Source organism: Amblyraja radiata, chromosome 26 (assembly GCF_010909765.2).
Source record: "Amblyraja radiata isolate CabotCenter1 chromosome 26, sAmbRad1.1.pri, whole genome shotgun sequence".
NCBI lineage: Eukaryota > Metazoa > Chordata > Chondrichthyes > Rajiformes > Rajidae > Amblyraja > Amblyraja radiata.
The window spans coordinates 16,371,774-16,387,191 of record NC_045981.1 but is presented as its reverse complement, the minus strand read 5'-3'; the positions used below and the strand labels follow the sequence as shown (position 1 = coordinate 16,387,191).

Below are 15,418 nucleotides of genomic sequence, written 5' to 3'. Positions count from 1 at the left end.
TACAGATGACAGGCCCAAGAGACTGCAGATGCTGCAATCCTGCGCAGAAAACAAAGTGCTGAAGGAACTCAGCAGGTTAGGCAGCATCTGTGGAGGGAAATGAACGTGCCCGACCCAATTTGCCATCTCCCTATTTCCTTCCACAGATGCTGCCTGACCTGCTGAGTTTCTCCAGCACTATACATGGGGATGTACTTGAAGGAAAAGGGGTGTTTGTTGGCGATTGGCTCCAATTGGAATGAGAAATTAAAACGCGGCAGACCAATTAGAAGCAATCCCATCAAATAAGTGGTGTAGAGTTCCTGAATTTAAAGACCTATGAAAAACGTGTCTGCAATTTAATCGCCTTTTCTTAACACTCTGGAGAGAAAGACATTAGATTTTTGGGAGTTAACCATCTTGAGTTTCACAATGTCTTCGATTGCCACGTTTAATTGACATACCAAGGTGTCAGGGGTTATGGGGAGAAGGCAGGAGAATGGGGTTGAGAAGGAAAGATAGATCAACCATGAGTGAATGCCGGAGTAGACAATGGGTCGAATGGCCAAATTCTGCTCCTAGAACTTATGAACTTAAATCAATCAGATTAATTCCCCAGGTTGAATGGACCTTGGTTGGAACCTTGGAACATTGGTATTTTATTCTCTATCTCTTGTGTGAAATATGCTCAATATGCCTAAACAACAATCTTATTTAATCAAATCTCTTGGAAAATTATTCAACACTGTTCTTTATGAAACAGGTGTATTGATTATTCTGAATGTTAGGTATAACCAATTATGTGAAATAAGCCCAAAGTGAATTGATAAGTGTTGTTTTACCCAAAGTATGTTGCTGAATCTTTTCCTATCTATAAATGGGACTCGAACATTAACAGATAATAAATATGCTGTAACAATAATGTCAAGTAAACTATTGTGTCAATTAAAGCACTTTAAAGTCTGAATTTCTTCCGGGAAATCTAATGCATACTTTGTAAAAATATAGTAAACTCGTATAGCCTCGTTGTTGTGAAGTACAAATAATGCAAAGTGTCGATTGATAAGTTCATTATGTTATTAATGCGATTTATTTCTGAATAGTGATGTGACCAAACAAATGATTATGGATATTATTTTCTAGGGTGAAAGCAAATCCAATGATGACAATGCAAATGTTTCAGAACCAACCCAAACAAACCAAGATATGCCACAATCAAGTAATCAGAAGTGAGTTCAGTATTTTTGTGCAATGCTTTTTAAAGTTAGAATAAGCAACATTACCATTGTGTTAAAAAGATATTTTGCTGCAGGAAATTAAATTAAGTAATTTGCAAAAAAATCTTAAGTTATGACTTTAGCAAAAGCAGAAACCCAGTATTTGATTTTATAATTAAGAATAGCTACTTCACTTACTGTGTCAACTTGGTCTCTCCTCCCAAGAATATGAAGCGAGTAGGAAGACAATGTTGTCAGGATGTTTTCAGAAATTTCCTTCATTCCTCCAACTGGCAAATGAGATCAGTTTAACTAGGAATCATGTTCAGCACAAACATTGTGGGCCGAAGGGCCCATTCCTGTGCTGTACTATATTTTATCATATGTATGAATAACGATTAATGCTTTTGTCCAATTTTGTAATACCCTTCCTGAGCTTTCCCAACCAACTCTTGTGTTCCTGTCCACGTCTGAACTATTCATTCCCGCTCATATTATCCTTGACCTTCACTGTCGGTCACAACATGCCATGTTTACCCATTCCATTTCTTGGTTCTTCCTTGATCGATCTGTCCTTGTATGTGCTGTTGTGATTTCTGCACTATTTCCTGCCACTTGTCCCATTCTCGTCTCCTGCTGGTCACCCCAGACCCTTGCTCCATTCCTCTCCTGTTGCCTCTTTACCTTTCCATTGCCACACAATGTTTTTTTTCTCTTCTTGGATGAACCTTTGAGGATGACATAATTAATGCAACATAGATTAACTCTGTGGAAAATGTAATTTATTTTGGTGCTTGCACTTTTGCCACCAATGATGGTTCAGATGGAACAGTAAAAAGAGGCCCTGTCTGCCACCTTGCGCAAACATGTAGCATCCCATCTTAGGATTCAGGGAATGCATTGAAATTATATCATGGGTCCTGGAGATATTTTTATTTCAATCAACATTATAAAATCAGACATGGTTATTATTAGACTTATTTATGGGAACGATATTTATCGATTAGCTGCTCCATTTCATATATTGAAGCAATAGTCACACTTTGAAAATATTTTCCTTGTAAAGTATTTTGAGAGATTCTGAAAGGCTCATGAAAAATGTTGCAAAAACGCATGTTTTGTTTTGTTCTGTTCCACAGAACAGCAATTAGTTTTATTCAGAAGATAGACACAAAATGCTAGAGTAACTCAGTGGGTTGGGTAGCATCTCTGGAGAAGAGAAATAGGTGATGTTTCGGGTTGAAACCTTTCTTCCTTTTATCTAGAGATGCTGCTTGATCCGCTGAGTTACTGCAGGTTTTTATGTCTACGGTGTAAACCAGCATCTGCAGTTCCCTCCTACACAAATTGTTTTATTCAACTTTTCTAACTTAAAAATGAAGTAAGAAGGGATTCCACTGGAAAATTGTTTTTTTTTAACTTTGCTCAAATAACTGATAATGGAACTACTATTAATCTGATTTTTTTTGCTGAGATCATAAGCAGTTTGATTCACCATTTAAGCTTGGGCCTCTCAAAGGATTGAAAAGACAATGTTATAAATAATTGGGGTATTATTATTCCTGTAATCAGGAATTTATGAACAAAGTTTTATTGAATACCATTTAGTAAATTAATCAAAATAACATATGTCAATCATTTATGGTTGAATTGTGTTTCTGCTGATAAGGGCGACTTACTGGGAGAGCTTCCGTCTCGTTTATAGGTATTACCTAATCTCCAGCAGTCATATTAGTATGTAGGCAGCAGTTTGGTGTTATTATCATAAATCTTTGACAATGGTTTGCTCCGTTTAGTGTAATTCAGAGATACAGTGTGGAAACAGGCCATTTGGCCGACCGAGTCTGCGCCGACCACCGATCACCTGTACATTGGTTCTGTTATCCCAGTTTCATATCCCATACACTAGGGGGGAATTTCTAGAAGCCAATTGACCTACAAACCTGCATGTCCTTGGAATGTGGGAGGGCACCCGGAGAAAAACCACGCGTTAACAGGGAGAATGTGCAAACTCCATGCAAACAGCACCCTGGACCAGTCAGGATCGAACCCGGGTCTTTGGCGTTGTAAGGAAGCAATTCTATCGCTGCGCCACCGTGCCGCTCCGGCGGGATAAACTAGTCTTAGTGGTAAAAGGGCTCTCAAATGCTTAAGATAACAGGCTTAAACAAACCACTGAATTTGCCTTCATTTTCTAATGGACTTGTATTGTTTTTTGTTTCTTTATTACAGCCAATCAACAGTTCGGCTTATTCCAGTTGCACCGTACACATTCGCTGTTCATAGCCATGTTATAATTCCAAAGGAAGTTTCGTTTAACCCAAGAAAGGACAAAATGTATATACAATTTGGCAATGGATTCGAAATGCTTCAAGTCATTTCTATCCGGTAAGGTGAAACATAAAAGATAAAAGCATACCATGCAGTCTTAAGAAAAATAATATGTGATAAAATATTCCCTGGGGTCCGTTTACTCGCCAATATAATATAAATCTCCCCTCAACTGTTGGCTTATCTTTAGTTAATGGACATTTATTTTATCAAGTAGTGGTAAATCACAGCCAGCAAAAACAAATTTCATTTGTTAGCAAGTAAATTGCAATAGACTGGTCAAATGATAAGCACCGAGATATTTTCGAGCTTGAAAGTTAGAGTCATAGAGCCAGATAGTATGGAATCAGGCCCTTCAGCCCAACTTGCCCATGCCGGCCAAGATGCCTCATCAACCCGTGTTTGGCCCATTTCTCTTTAACCCTTTCCTATCCATGTACCTGTCCAATGTTAGTTGAAGAAACATTCTGCATGGGAATGGGGAGAGAGTCAGGAATGTGGAATGCCAATTACGAGCAAGGGTGGGGATGCATTCTTAATAGTGTGGAGGGGAAAGCTGGAGAGAGTATGGAGAGAAGATCCTAGGTAGGACAGTGAACAGTGAGAGTGGGGCTGACCAGAGGGTTTAAACCTGCTCCTTTGTTACTTGGAGGTCAAACATAGTATAATCTTGGGGTGAAGTTTGGCAGTGAAGATTTCAGCGGGATGGGTTATTCTTTGTTAAGATTATTTATTTTTCTTCCAAGCTATGAGGTTAACGTTCTCAACGATCACAAGCAACTGACTTTCAAATAATACACCAAGGCCCATGACTACAGTCTACTCCCTTCCTCTTCCTTTTGATGTCCTCTATGACCCGTCAAATCTCTCCCTGCAAACTACACCAATCTTCATTCTATTTATATCTATTGAATATATTCTCATTAGCCCACCACCATCATGATCTATTCTGATGCCCAACCCATCCCCTCTCATCTGATATCCTTCCTATTCCCTGCTTATTTTGCCACTGCATGTGCTCTTCCCAGTTGCCATGCCAAAGACCCACACCATCCTGGCCACACATTCATCTCCCCGCTGCCTTCAGCTAGAAGGTACAGGAGCCTGAAATCTGCAACATCCAGGCTCAGGAATAACTACTTCCCCACAGCCATCAGGCAAATAAACTCAACTCAAACAAAACTCTGAACATTAATAGCCATTGCACTTTATCTGCTTATTTATGTGTGTATATCTATATATAGTCAATGGTATATGGACACAATGATCTATTCTGCATTTATTTATGCCTACTATATTCTGTTGTGCTGAAGCAAAGCAAGAATGTTATTGTCCTATCTGGGACACATGACAATAAACTCTCTTGAATCCCCAGCCCAATTTCTCCTTTCTTAGCCAACCAGCCCTCACTTTCCCTCTGTACCCCAACCTTATCCCTGGTCATTCCTCCCTCTGATCACCTCTGCCTCTCCCACAATCTTCACCCGATCCCTCTGATCTTCTCCCTTGTGATTTCTACACCCTATCATTTACCCCATGCCAGCATTTGCCTGATCCCATCTACACCAATCCTTTCCAACACCCAGTCATTTACTCTCAATACTGTCTCTTTGCTCACCCACCCCTGCACTTCACCAACCTTCTTCCCCGTCATTGTCAGAGAGGGATGCTCCGAATGAGCTTTCAGTATAAGTAAACACATTTTACACAAAATGTTTTGGACATTGCACTAGTTATAACATCAAATGCCCTCCCCGTCTCAGACCCCCTCACCCCCTCTCCGCCCTTCACCCCCCGGCCTCTGCACTCTTTATCCCACAACATCCTAAAACAAAATTGACATTTGTCCCAAGGTCATTTTCTAGTTCAAGTTGGTTTATCATTTTGTTTTCAATGGATATAATTTCCTCTTCATCCTTTAGGAATCTTGACAAAAATGGGCAACTTTTGCACAGCTGCTTATTTATTGAACCTTCTTACAAGGGAATACCTATTAAATATTGGTATAGTATAGATAAAGGACAAAGAAGTATTGAGGAAATAGCTGCACGGACATTACACATACCATGGGATCTTCATGAAGAAGGTAAGCAACACTAAGGTATCACTGATTTCATTACTGTGTATGGAAGGCAATGTGAAAAGAAAGTTGTAAACTATCATAGGAAATAGACACAAAAAGCTGGAGTAATTCAGTGGGTCAGGCAGCATCTCTGGAGAAAAGGAATTTGTGACGTTTCAGGTTGAGACCCTTCTGCAGTCTGAAGAAGGGTCTTGACCCGAGGCATCACCTATTCCCTTTCTCCAGAGGGTCTATCTTTGGAGTAAACCAGCATCTGCAGTTCTGTCGTACATATCCTATTATTGGAATGCAACTTTACTTAAATTAAACTTTGAGGAAGGAATTGGATTTTGAATAATATCCCATTCCAAAAATGAAGGTTTTAAATTCTGCTGGTAAATTTAAGCCCGCTTAGTTAAATTAGTTTATTGCCGTCAACAGCAGGGTTCAATGTTTCACTTGCAAAGGGCCCTGGATGACGAGAGAAATTGGTTGCTGGTTAAGTAAAAGAAGAGACATGGGTCGGGTACAAGCAGCTGGGATCATGTGCATCCCTGGAGGAGTACAGGGGGTTGAGAAGATTACTTAAGAAGTATATTAGGAGGGCAGATAAAAAATAATGACAGGGGAATCGAGAACAGTAGAGCCATAGGTTTAAAGTGCGAGGGAAGAGGTTTACTAGGAACATGAGGGGCAACCTCACTCAGAGGGTGGTGTGTATATGGAAAGAGCTGACAGAGGACGTGGTTGAGGCAGGTACAATAACAATATTTTAAAGACATTTGGACAGGCACAAAGACAGGGAAGATTTAGAGGGATGGGGGGCAAATGTGGGCAGATGTGATGGGGAATCTTGGTCAGCATGAACGAGTTGGGCCAAAAAATCTGTTTCCGTGCTGAATGATTCACATGAAAGTCTCAGAATAAACAGCAACGTATAGTAATGACAAATACAATGGCAGGTGCAATACGGTGGAATGGTCCAGGATTGTTGTGCAAACACACAGTAGTGCAAAAAAATATTAAAGTACAAAATGGAACCATACTTGAGAACATTGTCAACAATGCCTTCCATCACTTTGTGATGAATGGAGCACTTATCTAGATTGGATTTGTGTATTCTGTTCACAATGAAAGTAGGATGTGAGCCATTTTCGAAATTGTGGGGAGGTGCCGACGTTGTAATGTTAAATTAAGCGAGAGACGAGGCTATTTCTGGATGAAAGGTCTTTGGCATCATGATTCACATATTGCTTTGACCCTTTGCCTTTGGTGTATCCAACACATTGGTTGGTTCTTCCAATCACGTGGAGTGAAATAGAAGTAAAGTTTCTGTAATGGCATTATCCTTCAAACGTGGTAGCATTGATCATCACTCTGATATTTCTGGCTGAAAATGTGCTGATCTGAAAGATGGTGTTCTCATAAACCCAGCTCCCATTATTTAACTTATTTTCCACTACTGATAAGGCTTTGAACAGATTGTTGCTTGTGGATCTTTGAGCGGAGAGGACAAATGGGTTGATGCTCGAATTAAACTATCAAGTGCCATCGATATCTAAGGTCCACATTCTGCAATATTCTCCATGCACACAGTGTGGCAGCGGTAGAGCTACTGCCTTACAGCGCCAGAGACCCGTGTTCGATCTTGACTACAGTTGCTTGTCTGTACAGAGTTGTACGTTCTCCCCGTGACCTGCCTGGGTTCTCTCTGAGATCTTCGGTTTCCTCCCACACACCAAACACGTACAGGTTTGTAGGTAAATTGGCTTGGTATAAATGTAAAAGTTGTCCCTAGTGTGTGTAGGATAGTGTTAATGTGCAGAAATCGCTGGTTGGTGTGGACGTGATGGGTTTCTCCAAACTAAAATTAAGCTGAACTATATTCTGCAACTTGTTGCTTTTATTCAAGCCACATTTAACGTTTAGAGAGGCAAATGAACAGGCAGGCAGTCTGAAGAAGGGTCTCAACCTAAAACATCACCTATTCATTTTCTCCAGAGATGCTGCCTGACCCGCTGAGTTACTCCAGCTTTTTATATCTATCTTCAGTGTAAACCAGCATCTGCAGTTCCTTGCTATAGAGGGATACAGACCACATGCAGGCAGATGGGATTAGTTTCATTTAGGATCATGGTTGGTGCAGACCTAATGTATTTTTCTATGTTTCATATTAGTCACAGACTTATATTTATCTTTGGCTTCCTGTGAACCAATGCACAATTATCATTTTTTGGTAACAGTGGTGAATATTGTCAGTCATGAATGGCTTTAACTGATTTTAATGAACATGTTTCATATTGAATTCAGCACCACCAACATATTCATGAACTATTAGGAGCATTTTGTGAAAATTAATTACTAATTAAATGTAAAATGCATTTACATCTTTTACATAGAAACATAGAAACATAGAAAATAGGTGCAGGAGTAGGCCATTCGGCCATTCGATATGATCATGGCTGATCATCCAACTCAATATCCTGTACATGCCTTATCTCCATATCCCCTGATCCCTTTAGCCACAAGGGCCACATCTAACTCCCTCTTAAATATAGCCAATGAACTGGCCTCAACTACCTTCTGCGGGAGAGAATTCCAGAGATTCACCACTCTCTGTGTGAAAAAAGTTTTCCTCATCTCGGTCCTAAAAGAATTCCCCCTTATCCTTAAACTGTGACCCCTTGTTCTGGACTTCCCCAACATCGGGAACAATCTTCCTGCATCTAGCCTGTCCAACCCCTTAAGAATTTTGTAAGTTTCTACAAACCTATAGTAGTTAAAATGATAAGTATTGGAAGGAACTGCAGATGCTGGTTTAAACCGAAGATAGACACAAAAAGCTGTAGTAGCTCAGCGGGCCAGACAGCATCTATGGGGGAAAAGGAATGGGTGGCCCTTCTTCAGTCCAAGTCGGGGGAAAGGGAAACAGTGGCCAGTTTCCTTTATTATTGTTACTTTTTTGCGCATCTTTCATTCATTTGTTCTATATCTCTCTGTATCGCCATCTATCTCTCTCGTTTCTCTTTCCCCTGACTGTCAGTCTGAAGAAGGATCTCGACCTGAAACATCACCTATTCCTTTTCTCCAGAGATGCTGTATGACCCGCTGAGTTACTCCAGCTTTGTGTGTCCATCTTTAGTTAAATTGATTAATATTCTATCGCAGAGTTGTGTTTTGAAATCGTAATCTCAGTCATTTTTTGTTTCTCAAATTAATTTGTATTTTATTTTAAGAATGGCACCAGTATGATGGCATCATGAACGTCCCGCAAGTGTCGATATTTAGAACTATGAGAAACTTCTTTACATTTGGATCATCTCCCGATGAACGAATTTTGCAGTTAATGCAGACTGGACAGAGAGCAATGCTGGAAGAAATCTTTGAACTTCTGTCTTCCCTCGATAGGGAAAAGTTCAAGCAGTTTAACTTACAAATACATCATTTTAAAAAGTGCATCAGAAGTCTTGAATTTGGCATGAATTGGGTACATTTTAATGAAGGACAGGTAAATGTTGTACATCAAAAATAAAGTCGTGCTGTTGGTTGTGTTTAGTAGCATGATTGTTAAAGAAAATTAACTTTAATAATTGTGACTTTCATATATTCAGTCGTGGCAGACAAATTGATCAAGATTAATCTAGCTTGTGCATGGTTAATTAATAACAAGCAGTTTCTCCTACATTAATCTGAACCTGTCCAGGTGGATAAAATACGCTGAAGCTTCAAGAGCAGGCCAACTCAGAACTCTTAGTTTAGAGATACAGCATGGAAACAGGCCCTTTGGCCCACCGAGTCCGCACCGACCTGCGATCCCTGCACACTGACACTATCCTACACACACCAGTTACAATTTACACTTATAATAAGCCAATTAACGTACAAACCTGTACATCTTTGGAGTGTGGGGGGGAAACCGTGGATCTTGGTTAAAACACACGCGTTCACTGGGAGAATGTGCAAACCCTGTACAGACAGCACCCGTAGCTGGGATCGAACCCTGGTCTCCGGCGCTGCAAGTGCTGTAAGGCAGCAACTTTACCACCGTGCCGCCCAAAATGTTTCCTAATGCCAAAAACAAAAAAATATAAATATGGACATGGTGACCCAGTGAAGATGTCACTTGGAAAATGGTAGGAAACCGGAGTACCCAGTTCTTGTCTTGTTGTCTAATCATGTCCCAGTGCTAGTGGTACACAAGTCTGCCTGCCTCCATTGGTGCTGTTCTGGTCTTTTGCAATCACATCTAATCCTCTTTTTTTATTTGCTTAATTTTGTGACAACATCTTCTTCCCCTCCACTCCATCTTCACAAACGATTACGTTGACCAATATCCTACCCGTTTGCTCAGTGGCCTCAGCTTGCTTCTGGCATGCTACTGACATTGCCTCATTATCAGAGATGGCGGGCGTCCATTTAACTAACCATTTGAACAGATTCCCCTCTATTTAATGCAGAGCTCTGATGCCTTGACCAAGGGGCTATTTTATAAAATCTCAATGGTTGGAGCGGAATTAATGGATCTTCCATATGGCAATTTCTTGATCAATGCTTCCTTGTGTTTCTTCATTAAGATATTGTGACCCAGGGCCCATCTTCCAAAGTAAAGCTGGAAATAATGTCAGAGAGTGCATTCTAATTTGAAGCCAAGTTCCTCAATGCATATATTGAGTAAATCAAAAAGTGCTGGAGTAACTCAATGAGTCAGGCAACAACTTAGGAGGACATGGGTTAGATATTTTCTGCAGACCAGATCCCGACTTAAAACATCGCCTATCCCTGTCCTCCAGAGATGCTGCCTGACCCGGTGAGTGACTCCAGCACTTTGAGTTCAATTTGAGATTCCTACACATGCAGTACCTTGTGTTTCCCTAAATGTATGTTGTTTGCATTTCAAAACAAAAAACACTTGTTTGTTTTTCTTTCAAACTGCAGGTGAATGAATTGATAAATGAGCAATTACAGAAACTGTTGAGCTCTCACGCGACGAAGGATTCTAAAAAAGGAAAACAGTGCAAAAAGATTGTGAAAAATCCATTTATGGCTGGATTGTTGGTCTTTGTTATACGGAACAATTGCTCTTTAACTTGCAGTACAGATGACCTAATTACTATCTGCCGAATGTTGCAACTGCCTGAGAAAATCGCTGAAAATGTTGACCAAGACCTGAGAGAAATTGCAACAATCTTCCCATTACGTTCATAGTAGGTTCATGCATTATCTATTATGATGTGTAAGAAGGAACTGTAGATGCTGGTTTACCCTGAAAGTAGACACAAAACGCTGGAGTAACTCAGCAGGTCATGTCACATCTCTGGAGAAAAGGAATAGGTGACGTTTCGGGTCAGGACCCTTCACCAGACTGAGAGAATTGTTTTTATTCACATCACCTATTCCTTTTCTCCAGAGAAGTTGCCTGACCCACTGTTGCCTGAGTTACTCCAGCATTTTGTGTTCATCTACTTTGATGGTCTGCCTTGCACTTTTATTTTCACTGTTTTTTCTCCTGTCAGTTACCATGGTTGTCTAGGGCCAGTACAAGTCAGCAGTTATTCATAATTAATTGTCTCGGGCCAGTATTAAACAGCAATTGAATCTTGTATGTACGTTCATGTTTGTATTTCTTAAATTGTAGCAGCAGCAACATTCCAAAAGCACATAGGGAATGAAAGCAGGAGTGGGCCATTTGGTTCCTCATGTCTGCTCTGTCATTCAGTAAGATCATGGCTGATTTTGTTTTTACTTGCATGCTATTTTCCTGGAGTAACCCCATTCCAGTAATAGATTTAAAATCTAAAGCCCTAAATTCAAAACATTCACTCGATTTTGATTTTTTTTACTTTTTTCCTGAATGGCCGCAATTCTCCAATTGGTTCCAATCATCCCAGCCAAGGGAATTACTAAAATTGCCAGAGACCCAGGTTCATTCCTGACCTTGAATGCTGCCTGCATGGAGTTTGCATATTCTCCGTGTGACCGTGTGAGTTTCCTCCAGGTGCTCTGGTTTCCTCCCATATCCCAAAGACGTGCGTGTTTGTAGTTAATTGGCCTCTGTAAAATTGCCCCTAGTGCGTCAGGAACGAATGGGAAAGTGGGATAACATAGAACTAATGTTGGCATTGACTTGGTAGGCTGAAGAGCCTCTTTCCTTGCTGTAGCTCTAAACTAAACTAAATCAATGACCCTATAATCGGAATTGCCTGACACGGGCGCCTGCTAAGTTTTCATGTTCATACCGAATTTAGTTTAGTTTCGAGATACAGCGCTGAAACAGGCCCTTCGGCCCACCGAGTCTGCACCGACCAGTGATCCGGACCCACCAGCACTATCCTACACACACACACACACACTAGAGACAATTTACATTTATACCAATCCAATTAACCTACAAACATGTACGTCTTTGGAGTGTGGGAGAAACCGAAGATCTCTGAGAAATCCCGCGCAGGTCACGGGGAGAACGTACAAACTCCGTACAACAGCACCCGTAGTCAGGATCAAACCCATGTCTCTGACACTTTAAGGCAGTAGCTCTACCGCTGCGCTGAACTGTTCAGTAAAAGTAACAAAGTTTTATAGCAAACTGAATGCGATAGAGATTTAAATTGAATCTTGTTGATCTTGAATATTTCTGGTTGTTTCTTCGTTATATTTGACACAGTCTGAATACTATTTTATTTGTAATTTTCTCCAGTATCTGCCTGGGACTGATCAATATGTGCATTCAGAAAGAGGTAATGGAGTTTGTGCTAGTTGTACCTTTTCTTCACTGGTGTGTGGAGCAAAATCGACCAGCACATTCAATGAACCGTGAAGCCAGCTCCAGCGGTCTAGAGCCACTACATAGTGTTTCCAGTAAAACCTTTCGAGACAACGTAAAAAAACATCCTGATAAAAGAAGGTAAAATGTATAGGCTTTTCTTTTAAATGCTTTGGATAAATGTAAGTACCTCAGAGAATTAAATCTTATTGGCTTGTTATTTTACATTCTTCAGTTTAAAGTCAGTCCATTTAAATATCTGTATATTGGAGGTACAAAATACTCCACAAATGATTGAGGGGTGGGTATTTGCAGAGCAACTGAACACAGTGTAATGTTGCTGTTATGTGGTTGGATAGGTGGGCTTCCAGGGCATTTATTGTGCTTTAGCCTTATGCAGTTTCTTTCACTTAGTTTAGTTTTGTTTATTATTGTCACGCGCACCGAGGTACAGTGAAAAGACTTAGTGAAGAATCCTAAGGTTTTTTGCAACCACAAACCAAACTTTGATGCCAGCTCTTTGACATCGGGCGGCACAGATTGAAAATTGTCTCCATTGTGCAGGATAGTGCTCGTGTACGGGGTGATCGCTGGTCAGCACAGACTCGGTGGGCCGAAGGGCCTTTCTCCGCCCTGTATCTCTAAACTAATTGCAATGTGAAGGTGTTTTTTCGGCTTCCTATGCTGGGTTACATTTCTATGAGGATTTAATAGATTTGTATTGATTATTAAACAATTGTCTACTCTGCCAGTAGCTCTAAGTACCTCAGAGACTTAAAAAAAATTCCTTTTGGGAACCATTTTCCAATGGAAAGTTCCTTGCATGGAATTGTGTTGGGGGTTTGGGGATGGGGGCAGGAGGTGAGCCTTTGCAGGTCATCCAAACTTTCCTACGTGAAGTGTGAAAACGCACATCTCCAGATACAGGGACAGTTTCTTCCAAAGATCTAGTATCTTTGGTTTCTGCCCAGCTGTTATCAGGCAACTGAATCACCCTACCACAACCAGAGAGCAGAGCTGAACTATTACTATCTACCTCTCTGGTGACCCTTGACTGGACTTTGCTGAGTTTTATCCTGCGCTAAGCGTTATTCCTTTATCATGTGTCGATACACTATGGCTCGATTGTAATCATGTACAGTCTTTCTGCTGACTGGAGAGCACGCAAGAAAAAGCTTTTCACTGTACCTCTGTACATGTGACAATAAACTAAACTTAACTACCCTAAACTACACTTGATGGGAGCAGAGTTTCTTCGATGAGACCACAGCATTGAAGTCCTAGACGTTGTGGATCAGGGGTATCGAACCTTCTGCAGCAACTAAGCAGCAGTTATGGGAATAGGCTGTTCTGGGGTGGGAGGCCACGCTGTTACGTTTCAGTCCAATAATTGAGGCAGGTGAAGAAAATGAACCCGAATTGGTCAGAGCATTGATTTCACTCCAACCTTTAACCATCAAACAATTTTTGTGTTTTTTTTTTTTACTTTTAGGTTTATTATATTATTGTTACATGCACCAAGGTGCAGTGAAAATCTTAGTTTTGCATGCTATCCAAACAGATCAGATATACAGAAAAATGTGAGGTGTTGCATTTTGGGACGTCTAACTAGGGCAGGACCTACACAGTGACGTAGGCCTCTGGGGAGTGTTGTAGAGCAGAGGGAGCTAGGACTGCAGGTGCATGGTTCCTTGAAGGTTGAGACGCAGGTAGGTAAGGTGGTCAAGGCTTTTAGCCCATTGGCCTTCATCAGTCAGAATATTGAGTATAGAAGTTGGGAGGTCATGTTGTAGTTCTATACGACGTTGGTGAGGCTGTATTTAGAGTATTGTGTTCAGTTCTGGGCTCCATGTTATAGGAAAGATATTGTCAAGTTTGAAAGGATTCAGAGAAGATTTACGAGGATCTTGCCAGGACAAGAGGAGCTGAGCTATAGGGAGAGGTTAAGTAGGCTGGATCACTATTCCTTGGAGCGCAGGAGGATGAGGAGTGATCTTATTGAGGTGTATAAAATCATGAGAGGAATAGATCGGGTAGATGCACATAATCTCTTGCCCAGAGTAGGGGAATTGAAGACCAGAGGACATAGGTTCAAGGTGAAGAGGAAAAGATTTAATAGGAATCTGTGGGTCACTTTTTCACACAAAGGGTGGTGGTTGAATGGAACAAGCTGCCAGAGGAGGTAGTTGAGGCTGGGACTATCCCAAAGTTTAAGAAACAGTTGGACAGGTACATGGATGGGACAGGTTTGGAGGGATATGGACCAAGCCCAGGCAGGTGGGACTAGTGTAACTGGGACATGTTGGCCGCTCTCGGCAAGTTGGGCCAAAGGGCCTGTTTCCACACTGTACCACTCTATACCATACATATATATAATCAGTTCAAACATAATTACCATAGATAGAGCAAAGGAGGAGATACAGAGTGCAGAATATAGTTCTCAGCATCTGGAGTCAGTGGTGGGAAGTCTGGTCAACGAGATGGACTGGGCTACATCTACAATTCTCAGCAAACTTTTTTTTTTGTCTTATTTTAGAAAAGTGATGAATCTTATGTTTCAAAACAAACATCTGACAGAGACAGACTCTACACTGGTCCTGAGTTGGTTTTCTTTCATTACAACTGCGGATATTCCAGAATATGCAAAGCATATGGGAGTATCGCTGAAATATGTTTCAGAACAACTCATGAATCGTTTAAAAGAATGTGAACTGAAGCCGGAAAATGCTCATGACAGATCAGTAGATCGTGAAGACATTGAGGTGTGTCTTAATTGCTTTTATCATTGATTTTGTTGTTTTATGAACCATATTATCATTACCAAGATGGGCAGGATAATGACAATTATAAAGCCAATGACTTTATTAATTTGCTTTGGAAGGCTGCCCAATGATTATTTCCCCAATTATGTTACAGCAACATTCTCTTGGATCTATTACAATTATTTTCTCCTCATGATTTTATAATAGCTCCATTTAGTCTTTTAAGAATTTAAATTGCTAATGTCGTGAATCACTGTGTGAAAATACAATAATTGACCAAGTTCTTTCTGAGTAGTTTTTGAATTTC

General features: G+C 40.6%; 1 protein-coding gene across 3 annotated transcripts in view; it reads left to right on the top strand.

The window, feature by feature from the left end:
• The window catches only part of LOC116987958 (E3 ubiquitin-protein ligase rnf213-alpha-like), a 138,398-nt gene that overhangs the window by 19,071 nt on the left and 103,909 nt on the right, over positions 1-15,418 (top strand). For all 3 annotated transcript variants that reach the window (XM_033044311.1, XM_033044309.1, XM_033044310.1), the window contains 7 exons: positions 1,123-1,208; positions 3,429-3,584; positions 5,450-5,613; positions 8,826-9,097; positions 10,525-10,793; positions 12,284-12,490; positions 14,886-15,111. In XM_033044311.1, the coding sequence (XP_032900202.1) occupies positions 1,123-1,208; positions 3,429-3,584; positions 5,450-5,613; positions 8,826-9,097; positions 10,525-10,793; positions 12,284-12,490; positions 14,886-15,111 (1,380 nt within the window). The remainder of the gene's footprint in view (positions 1-1,122; positions 1,209-3,428; positions 3,585-5,449; positions 5,614-8,825; positions 9,098-10,524; positions 10,794-12,283; positions 12,491-14,885; positions 15,112-15,418) is intronic.